This window comes from Vanacampus margaritifer, chromosome 9 (assembly GCF_051991255.1).
Source record: "Vanacampus margaritifer isolate UIUO_Vmar chromosome 9, RoL_Vmar_1.0, whole genome shotgun sequence".
Taxonomy (NCBI): Eukaryota; Metazoa; Chordata; class Actinopteri; order Syngnathiformes; family Syngnathidae; genus Vanacampus; species Vanacampus margaritifer.
The window spans coordinates 7,328,151-7,339,731 of NC_135440.1; the positions used below are offsets into that span (position 1 = coordinate 7,328,151).

General features: G+C 40.4%; 2 protein-coding genes across 2 annotated transcripts; one reads left to right on the top strand and one right to left on the bottom strand.

The window, feature by feature from the left end:
- Positions 1 to 628: 628 nt before the first annotated feature.
- On the bottom strand, positions 629 to 2,978 carry tmem74 (transmembrane protein 74). Its single transcript, XM_077576223.1, has 2 exons — positions 2,848 to 2,978; positions 629 to 2,302 (listed from the first exon to the last, which is right to left on the bottom strand). Exons 1-2 carry the CDS (start codon positions 2,898 to 2,900, stop codon positions 1,414 to 1,416), a joined length of 942 nt encoding a protein of 313 aa, XP_077432349.1. The 5' UTR covers positions 2,901 to 2,978; the 3' UTR covers positions 629 to 1,413.
- A 6,844-nt stretch (positions 2,979 to 9,822) lies between these two features.
- On the top strand, positions 9,823 to 11,032 carry LOC144057666 (apelin receptor B-like). Its single transcript, XM_077575496.1, has 2 exons — positions 9,823 to 9,833; positions 9,913 to 11,032. Exons 1-2 carry the CDS (start codon positions 9,823 to 9,825, stop codon positions 11,030 to 11,032), a joined length of 1,131 nt encoding a protein of 376 aa, XP_077431622.1.
- Positions 11,033 to 11,581: the final 549 nt, after the last annotated feature.

Consider the following 11,581-nt stretch of genomic DNA (forward strand, 5'->3'; position numbering starts at 1 on the left):
ATCGGACTTTTCCGACTTCATACCAGGAAGTGTACACAAGAATGCCCCTTTGAACTCAAGAGATCTAGTTGCGAAGTCGGTGGGGAGACCCCGACTTCAATCTGATATCACTCGACAATGGCGACCCCCATGGAGAGACAAAATGTAATTTCCGAGATTTTAAATATATTTATTGTTACTTTAATTTAGTTAGTTGACGTAGGTTCATGTAACACAGAGTAATTTGAAAAGGCTGCATTAACTTAAACAACATAGAATTGATCACAATCAGCCATCTTTGATGTTTACATTTGCCTCAATCTCTTATTTAAAGGGTAAGTAAACCCATTTCTTTTGTAACAATAATAGGTTCTATGCAGCCACACTGGTCTAAATATGGTAGGCTGGTTAATATTGCATTTGTGGAATACGAGTTAAGCAGCGAAATCCAGCCATTTTTGTCCATCTCCCGGTGCAGCCATTTTGGCACTTGCTGTCGACTGAAGATGACATCAATGTTGCTCAGGTCTCAGGTAACAACCAATCACAGCTCAACTTCTGAAAACAGGTGAGCTGTGATTGGTCGTTGCCTGAGCCCTGAACAACATTGATGTCATCTTCTGTCCATCAGATGAATAAAAATGGCTGGATTTTACTTCGTAACTCCTATTCCAAAAATGTATTATTAATCAGAATGTCACGTTAAGATTAGTGAGGTCACATATAACATATTATTGTCAAGAAATGTTTAAGGTTGACTTCCCCTTTAAGAGGTACAATTTATTTGCCTCAAACGCTTTGAAGTCAGACAATCCGAGTGGGACAAATCCGGCTTTCCACCTTCCTCAAATGCAGCAAAAGTTCAATTTATTCATTATTTATTTTGAACTTTATGCATTTGCAGTGCCTTGATTTTAGTTAGGTAAATACACAATCATACAGCCATAAATGCAAAAAAAAAAATTACAAATTAGCATAATTTCTTCTGGTGTTTTGGTTTTCGGCCAAGCGTTTCTCATTTTCGGGTTTTAGTTTCAGCCAAACATTTTCATTTTGTTGCATCCCTATTATTTTACACAGCACAATATGTCCTACGGATGCTGATTGTGAAACACACCTGTTTTATGCCCTCTCTCAAGACAATGATATTGTCCCTATAACTAAAATGTGGTTAGGGTTAGTTAGTAGTACAATCTGCGAATGGCATGTAAATGGATATAATTTACTTGGACTTGGTTGATGACCAGTCCAGGGTGGACTCTCTAAATTCAGCTGTGATAGGCTCGAGCTCACCCCCAAACTCGGAGGAGTGTCTTTTTCTCACACTGGACAGCATAAACTGAAACGTTGCAAATTTGCATGTCCAATGTGCACAAGTGAATAATTGGTGACAATCTGTATGAAACCCATCATATGACACAAAAGTGTGCATTGCTAGTTCAAACTCTCCACTAAATCCTCCAGGGACAAGTGTGCAGAGGAGTGACTGGGACTGGATTTTGTTTTCAGGCTAATAGAACCATACAGTTTGGCGGAACGTTTGGAATAAGCAATGACTTTCCTCCTGTACATTTCTCCTTTCCACATGGAGATCATGAGCAGCGTGGAAAGCACAACACCGCCCAGGGTCAGCAAACACAATCCTGCTATGACGCACCGATCCAGGTGAGCTCCAATGCGCGCGCTCTCCAGCTCCATTCTCTCCATCTCCCTGGCCGAGACGCTGTCCCTGTCCACGACCACATCCCGGGGCACGGCGTAGGAGATGATCACCAAAGAGATGCCGGTCACCAAAAACGTGACTGCGCTAATAAACCAGTAGTCCACTGAGGACCCGGAGGCTTCCCCAAAGGACAGATCATCCTCGGACATGAAAGAAAATTCTGGTACCGTCTCTGAGCACGGCTCGCAGTTGCGCCCGGTTCTGTGAGAACTTTTACAGCTCGTCTCTGGGCTGCCAATGGCCAGGTTGACATTCTCATCTATGTAGGTAAAAGATGTCTCCAATTCCTCGTCGCAGCAGACGCGCACTTTCTCCTCCCCAAGGGGGCGCAGTTTGACCTCCGAGCGCCTCGCCATTGAATGACACCGGTCATGGCAGCTCCTGGCCGGGTTACAGCCGGCGTCCCCGAGGGACCCACCTCCTGTTGAATCGCTCTGCTTGCGGACATGCAGCACAGCGGAGAGGCGTTCAAGGACGGCGGGAGAATGTGGCTGCTTATCACCGTCCCATGTTAAAGGCAGCGCCGGAGACGCCATTCGGTTTCGCCGCCTGCTGGTTCCGTCTTCCTCCCTCTTCTGTAAATGCTGCTGCACAGCATCCCTGATGAGACAAGTCAAATGGTGCATGTTAATTAGCTAACTGATGAATAAACTTGACGTGCGCGGTGTATTTGTGCGCAAAAGTGTGTGCTTCATTAAAAAAAAGTGCGCAAAACGCACACACCACAGTCAGAGAAGTGTGTAAAAGCCACTTTTAAGTTGATTAGAGAAATCCGTGGACTCGTCTTGAAAGACGCTTACGTTGGATGTGATGAGCCAAAATACCTTGTATCCAATTAGGCAAGGAATAGCCGTGTTCATCCTAAACCGATTATACTATATTCTAATGATATAGTAGTACAAGCACGCAACTAGTAAACCGGATCTAAAACGTAAGCCGATCACCATCTGCAATAAGGGCAGGTGAAGACTGAATAACAAATCTCATTGGATTTGCGAAAATATCCATCAAGCATATCCTTCCGAAAATATACTGTTCCATTCCGGGACGACGCTGCTGCATTTGCATGGAGGCATCGCGCACAATCGTTTTCCAATCTCTACAGCAAAACATTCCCAAAACGTGTCATTTATCAACAAACCAACCGTTTTTCTTCAGGGTCGCTTTGGCTGCCCCACGCCGAAACACGCCATCGCATGTACCTTCACGCCACGGAAGGCGGATTTAGCCAAAAGGGTTTCAAGTGAGTACGCCTCGGCTGCCGTCTCTCAGCTCGGAGCTGTGACGTCAGAGGCTGAATTGATTGGAGCTCTTTGTTTGGCCCGCCCCCACCAGAGCTGAGAGGAGCTGACCAGATCAGCACCAAATCAGCAGCAGGCTGACTCGCTCAGATGTGGAGCACTTTTTAACCGACCAGACCCTCATTGTCTTTTCAATTCAAAATCCATACAAAAATAATAGATGTTTGAATGTACGTTTTTAAAGTGCGATATGATCCTGCGATGAAAACAATAGTCAGCAACTTGGACTGTAAAATACAAATATACGAATTCTGCACCCCACCAAAAAGATCTTTAAATAGGCCACGCTTTTATTGTGCTCTTATATATCAATTACATTCTGTATGTGGACAAAATGTTGCAGCTAGTAAGTGATTTGATTATAATGTTTGAGTTTACATTGTTTTGATTAATATTTTAATATTGTACATTAGACACCCAACTTGACTCCTCACCCGTTGTATATGGAAATAAATGAAGTATGTGTACCGAGGTGTGAGTGGAACCCTCTCAAGATATTTTACCTTAAGGCCCATTAAAACCTCATATATTATTCGAGTTAGAGATCAATAAAATCAGCATTAAGCACTCCAACTTGGATCAAATATGCAAAGTTAAATGGAGTTACTGATTATTAAAAGTGTGAGTGTTTACCCTTAAAGATGGTGGGATTATCGTCTTTATAAGAATGTTCACTGGTGTACAAACAACATTGTCAAATTGTGTGTATCATCGACCATCATGCACCATCTGTTGTCATGCTCTCAGAAGATTAGCGACCATGGCAAGGTCATCCAACCATTTTTAATCTTGAGTTCTAATGGGTCACGTGACCTGTGACTTCATACAAATCTTTAGATGTGTATTTCCCTTCATCAGAGCTTTTTACTCTGCTGTACATTTTAGTGTAAACAACAAATAATGTACAGTACGTTTTAAAAATGCAATTTATAATTACTTATTTATTTTTTCATCCCGCTTTCAAATGCTGACTATTCTCTTGTTGAATATGTTACATTGCAGTTGGGCTGACATTTCTCCCAAAATAATAAAAGAAAGGAAAAGAGAGTGAGAGGAAATAGGAGTGACTGTTTATTGAGAAGTCACAAATACATGCTCTAGCAATATTAGCTGCTTGGTCATAATGGTTGATGATGTGTTTGGTTATACTCAGTTTGTTGTCAACTATAAACTCTGTCTGAAGCATAGACATGGAAAAAGGAAATGGATAGCAGACTGCATGAAGGATTCTAGCAGACCTAGAGCTGTCAAAATTAATCGATTAATCCACGAGTAATCAAATCAAGTTATCAAATTAGTTATCAAATTAATCGACAGCTATTTTAATAATCGAGTAATTGTTTGGCGACAGTTTTTAACTCACTAATTGCCATTGACAGCTACAGACGTAAAAAAAAAAATCATTTTAACTATTTTTATTACTTTAAATTTGTTTACAGTTTTGTTAACATGAAAACCTAGGGAAAAAATTGTACATTTAGAACAGATCTAAAATTTGTGATTAATCATGAGTTAAGTAGTAAAGTCATGTGATGAATTATAAAAAAAATTTTTTATCGCAAGACACCCCTAATTTTTAATATTTTTTCTTTAAAAAAAATAAAAATAAAAATATTTTTTTAAAATAAGCTTTTTTTTTTAAGAAAAGATAACTAAAAATTAGGGCCGTCAGGCGATTACATTTTTTAATCATAATTAATCGCATGACTTCCCTAATTAACTCACGATTAATCACAAATTTTATATCTGTTGAAATACAATTAAAAAAAAAAGGCTTTCGAACTCTTAAAAAAAGTGGGGGGAAAATGTAATTTCAACAGTAATTGTTCACTGATTTCTGTAGTCCTCAATGAAAGAAGACTGATTATCTTCTGTGTTTAATCAAAATAATGCATTTGCAAACGTCTGCTTTTATTTTGGAAAACAATGACCAAAACAGTAAAATAGTACAACATCAATCCCCCTTGTTTTTAAATCACTATACGAATATGAAGTACGAAATAAACACCAATTACTGCTTAATAAAAAAAAATCAGGGGAAAAATGCTTTTGTAATGCACTCTAATGTAAACTAAAATGAATCTGATTAGTCGATTAATCGATTGACTAATCTAATCTAAAAATATTCGATAGTGACAGCCCTAAGCAGTCCACTATCAGAGGTTAACCATTTGCAACATTGCACCAGTTTTGCTGTTGACAAGGAAGCCAGCATCCAAGGGATGCTCAGCTTTCTGGGTGACATCAGATTTATATACTTCCACAGTAAAATATTTTCTCTGCTATTAAGCAGTTCATTTAATTGATGGATGGATGGATAAATATTAATCTTTGGCCAAATTGTTCTCAGCTTGTCAATTTGCTATGCGCATAGATTAATTTTATTTTTTTGAAGGCAGCAATTACGGATCATCTTGTTCAAAAAGAAATGTGATTAGGGTTTCATCTGCTACAGAGAAATCGATAGAAATTGCCACTCACACTGGTGTATGAATGGTGCGAATGTTTAGTGGTGGTCGGAGGGGCCGTAGGCATATACTGGCATGGCACCCACACTCCCGCCAGCCTGCCCCAGAGCAGCTGTGGCTACTTACGTAGTTTACCGCCACCAAAGTGTGAATATGTGAGTGTATGAGCAATGTATCCATTGTAAAGCGTGAAGTCGGGGTCCTTTTTTTCTTTCCTGACTTCACAACTCGGATTTCCGAGTATAAAGGGTGTTCCCGTGCTTACTTCCTGATATGAAGTCGGAAAAATCCGACTTGCCACCTTCCTCGAATGCAGCTTTAATTCCATAAATTCCTAACATTAGACATTAACTCATTCACTCCCAGCCATTTTCATTGAAGCAACCCCCTTTGCTCTTGGCTGTTTTACTGGATTTTGACTGATTTTGCAAGGCCACAGAATATTCTGTTCTATTGCTATAAAAAACATGGAACCTACCCAAATAAGAGATTAGTATAAAGTATATTTCTATCTGTTTCCATTTTACAGCAATCAGCAATTTAATATAGCTAAGTTTCATCATTATTTACAAACCTATTGAAAACATGGGAAAAAGAGCATGTTGCAACATGGTCCTGGCTGATCTCTTATACTCTGTTGCCACCTGCTGGCCGTTTTTGTAATACTACCATTGCTTCAAGCACTCTCTTCAGTTCAGAGGCTGGCTGCATCAAAGCCTTCTGTAGGCTATAGTATAAAAATGTATAAATATGCTTTTGGGGAGTGAAGGACAATGTATTTAAAAAAACATATTTATACGTTTTTGGGGTTTGAATGAGTTCAATATGTTGGAATGTAAGTACACCTTTTTATATAACATCTAGGTACCTGTAAACATCTATAAAATATATATTTTTTAAAAGTTTTCATTTTTATGATTCTGTGTATAGTATGGTGGGGTGATTTTGGATCATTTTGATATGGGAAAAAAATGCATCTTTTTCATGGGATTTTATGGAACTCAGCACACCTGACCACAACCAGCCCTGAAAACACAACAATGGCAGTGGCAAAAAACAGGAAACAGAACAGAACTGCAATCATTTCAAAATAAGACTGAACAACTAATGACTAATGAATGAATATTGCAAATGTACATGACATGTTTATAGCTTCAACATACATGCAAGCTTGAAAATGTGAATAAAAATTCATTCATTCAAGCCGCACACAACTGAAGAGGAATCAATCGGACAGTCATTTTTAATTTATCACATGCAATCCTTATAGTTCATCAAGTGCCATAACTTTTCTTGACCCTGTGCATCACTTGTCACCCCTTTGAGTAATATCTTGCAGGAATCTTTTAACTCTGTTACATCCGGCACAGAAAGGAGACAGGGAGTCGGTGTCAGGTCACAGCCTCACACATACAATTTTGGTCTTTGGTCTAGTTTTTCCTTGCAAAATCCCACCAGTTTCTATCATTTTAACATTTTTGTTATACTCACAAAGTCATTTGACAAATTCACAGCCTTTACAGTACATTTTTGCTTACTTTCGCCAGAGTCCCTAAAATTGTGGATGATGACATCAGTTGACGAGGTGAAGCATGAGCCCCATTGAATGCATGCACCACTGTGTTCCTCAGAAGAGTCGTCTGAGAATAGTTTGAAGTTAAATGCAAGTCCAGTACATGCCAGCAGAATGCGCAATTTTTCCTCTTGCATGCTCTCTGATCGGTGTTCTGTTAGATTAGACCGGCTGTGCGAGCCTGCAAAGCGAGTAGAAAAGAAACAAAAAATATGTTAAATAAGCTAATCATTGACATTGAGATTGACAAACCGAATCAAAACAAGCTAGGAGAAGGTAGAGAAACTTCAGTGTCTGATATTTCGAGAGACGGGATTAACAATATAAAGGTTAGGTTACCATATATGAGAATATAAACAATGGTTCGGTCAAGCTATAGTTTCCATTGAGGATGTTATATCATGGCATGGTTAAGAATTCAACAAGAAAGTTTAATAGCAAATGATTTAATATAGCAAATCTTAAAATATTATAAATCTGAATTTCAAATGTCCACTGCCTAATTGTGATCATATGTTCTAGAAAAAAAACTGTTTTAAAGCTACATGTACACTGTAACAAATTGACTGTAGAATTGACAAGAAATAACTGATAAAAAAAAGTTGCCAGTTATTTATTTTAAAAATATAATTTATTTAATTAATTAATTAATCTATTACTGTATATTAATGTATTTTTTTTACAAGTATCTACTGTATACAGATTACAGTTACTTACTGTATTTACTTTTTTTTCATTTAAACAATTATTATTTGCTAATATAGAGCAAATTACTGTACTTTGTTTTTACCCATAATGCACTTTGTTTTACCAATAATGCATTGCTGTATACAGTAAAATACTGTACAATTAAAAAACAAGCAAATTATGTTTTTTTTGTTTTTTTTACTGTAGATTTTACAGAAATTTTTTACAGTGTATAAAGACATCACACAGGTAGAGGCCAAAGTGTAAATAATTTTTTTCCAATCAATGCCTAAAAGGGTGTCCCCCTCCCGCCCACACACACAGATTTCAGCACTCCCAGGCTTGACTGCATTTGAAATTTAATGTCTCATTTAAAGCTGTACATTAGATGTGGTAAGACAAATGCCCATTCAAAAACTTGACAAAAGATTTAATGTAGTGTCTACTTTTTCTATCACTTCTACATAACTCCCACACACAATTTTTTTTACAAATTAATTTAAAAAATGCACTATGAGAGACATTTCAAACACTTTGATGCCAGATTGTGAGGCAGATAAACAGGCAGAGTGATTGTGTGAGGAATGAGACAACAAATACCAACTAGTGTTGTTCCGATACCGTTTTTTGGCCTCCGGTAAAGATTCCGATACCTAGCTTTGCAGTATCGGCCGATGCCGATACCATACTGATACCTAAGTTTTTTTTTTTCTCAACATGAAAAAGCTGTCATGCCATTGGTTCAGAGCATTCAAGGGCCAATAGGATACCTTAGCTCAGCTTGCAGTGAACATGTCACACATCAGTGAATGTCAAGCATGAGCAAGACACAAGATGCTGCATCCAAAGCCCTAAATTAGCGTCAGAATTAATGGTATCGGCATGTAAACTTGTAAGTACTCACCGATACTATTACCACTGTTTTAATGCAGTATCGGGGCCTCTGCCGATACCAGTATCGGAACAACACTAATAGGAGCCAGTGGAATTTACATTAGAAGCTGCGATTTAAGTTTCAATATAAAGCTGCAGCTCCTTTCTCACCTTTTACTTCGCGTAGATGATGATGATGGTGATGTTGAACCACAGCTGCTGCTTGCAACATCCATCCATCCATCCATTTTCTTGGCCACTTTTCCTCACAAGGGTCGCGGGGGTGCTGGAGCCTATCCCAGCTGGCTTCGGGCAGTAGGCAGGGTACACCCTGAACTGGTTGCCAGCCAATCGCAGGGCACACAGAGACAAACAACCACACTCACATACACACCTAGGGACAATTTGAAGTGTTCAATTAACCTGCCATGCATGTTTTTTTTGGAATGTGGGAGGAAACCGGAGTACCCGGTGAAAACCCACGCAAGCACGGGGAGAACATGCAAACTCCACCCAGGAAGGCCGAAGCCCGGACTCGATCTCACGTCCTCTGCACTGGGAGGCGGACGTGCTAACCAGTCAGCCACCGTGTTGCCCTGCTTGCAACAGTTTATTTTTATTGAGCTTTATAAATGATTTGGGAAGTAATGTCAAAACTAATATATATATATATATATATATATATATATATATATATATATATATATATATATATATATATATATATATATATGGGCATGTTAAAAAAATCCTCGCAATTCTCATATTGATTCAATATGCGGCCAAATCGATGTTTAAATATCAATTTTTGATGGAAATATTCAACAAAATGTCTTACTTAGGGTTAGGGTTCACACTTTAAAAATAGAGGAATGTTATATTAATGGAACATTAAGCCTTAATATTTTTATTTCAATGCTGTTTAACCCCTGGGCGTTATTTCATTTTGAAATGGCTTGGTCTGAACCAACAAAAAGCCAAAAAATGGTCAAATAACGCCCAGGCCACATGAAACAGATTGCAACCTGTTTGTTAAATACAGTGGCTCGCAGTTATAAGCCTGATTTTTCAGATAAATACATTTATTTTCCTACAAATCTTACGGTGTACAAGTTTACTGACTACTATTTTCTAAATTTGAATTTTAGAAAAAATCATCGCCAGGTACTAGTCAATTCACACCCCTAATATATACAGTATATATATATATATAGTTGCATGCATTCTCAGTGAGTAAAAGTGAAGAAATGAGTAATATTACTTTGTTTACGGTATTTCCACTTGAAGTGGGAAGTGTTGTTGTGAAAGGAGTTGGGTGCACAAGGTCAGATTCTTGAGTAAGAGTGGGCAGATCACACGAGCAGCAAACAGCACACGACACTCCCGAGCCCAAGAGAGAAAAGCCACGGAGCCTACCGAGAGCGCTCACGAGTACTACGACTACGTAGAAATGGAGAACTACACCATTGCGACGTGCGACGTCTCAGATTTGGCAAGGACCCTAACGTTCATCCCGGTGCTTTACATGCTCATCTTCATCTTGGGCCTGTTCGGCAACAGCGTGGTCATTTTCACCGTGTGGCGGGTGCGGAGGAAGTGGCGGGCGGCCAACGTCTATATCGGCAACCTGGCCCTGGCCAACCTGGCCTTCATGGTCCCGTTGCTCGTGTGGGCGGCGCTCGAGGCCATGGAAGGCCACTGGCCCTTCGGGGTGCTCATGTGCAAGATCATCAGCTACGTGGATCTCCTCAGCATGCACGCCAGCGCTTTTCTCCTCACCTGCATTAGTTTCGACCGCTACCTGGCCATCGTGCACTCGCTGTCCAGTAGCCACCTGCGCACTCGTTGCCACGTGCGCGCCTCTCTTGCTGCCGTCTGGACACTGTCGGGCCTGCTGTCTGCGCCCGCCCTCGTGTTCCGCACGACCCGGCACGACCCGAGTAGTAGCGTAACTTTCTGCACCCTGGACTTCAGCCTGGTGGCGACCAGTGAGCAACAAGTGACGCTGTGGTTCGCCGGGTTGAGCTTGTCGTTGAGCGTCCTGGGGTTCCTGCTCCCTCTACTAGCCATGATGGTGTTCTACGGGTTGATCAGCTATACCGTGATGCGCCACTTCAGCATCTGGCGCAAGGAGGACCAACGTAAGTGGCGACTCTTGAAGATCCTGACCACGGTGGTGGTGGTCTTCGCCATCTGCTGGATCCCCTACCACGTGGTGAGAAGCGCAGACATCCTCTCCATACTGGGCCTGTCCACCTGCGCTTTCGATCGCTTCATTTTCCGGGCCTTCCCATACGCCTCCATCCTGGCCTATGTCAACACCTGCCTCAACCCCTTCCTCTACGCCTTTTTCGACCTGCGTTTCAGGTCACAGTGCCTGGGCTTGCTTCAACTTAAGAAGTGCCGCCAAACACCCACCAAGGTCTAGTGTGCCTCGAGGACTCAATCAACCCTATGCGCTTACTTACGGATTCTTGACCTACTGACTAGTTAGATTAGACCTCTTAACGATTAGATAGGTGACATGAGCTGTGACCTGTCCTGGCTTGACATCTTTCTATTATTCTGCATTCTGGTGCACTTATCCAGTTGAAACAAGTTAAGACCATCAGGTCACACATTTTCACATGGGCTCGGCTGAGCCGTCCCTGGTGTGGGTGGCGGTCAAGACAGTAAAAGAGCAGAGACCATTTTGAATAGATTAGACCTTCTTCTGCATTCAGCAGATAAGGCTCTACAGCTGTGTACTCAATCTTTCTGGCATCCAGTAAATACTTCAACTGAGAATATGGAGTCTCCTGATTGTTATTATTAGTATAGCGAGCATTAAAGATAAAAGAACCGGTGAAAGTTCCCATCAGAACTTTGCAGACTATTGGAGAATTTTCAAGCTACCAAACATGAAGTAGACTTTGTGGAATACAGGGACGGGTGGTCGTGGGAGGCAGAGCCTCACCTGCATTTGACAAAAAGTATT

What these genes read in the sequence shown, in the direction of transcription:
- tmem74 (XM_077576223.1), bottom strand. Translation starts at nt 2,900, where the DNA reads ATGCGATGGCGTGTTTCGGCGTGGGGCAGCCAAAGCGACCCTGAAGAA. An exon ending in AGCGACCCTGAAGAAAAACG is followed by an intron (nt 2,303 to 2,847) that starts GTTGGTTTGTTG and finishes TTGTCTCATCAG; the next exon opens with GGATGCTGTGCAGCAGCATT.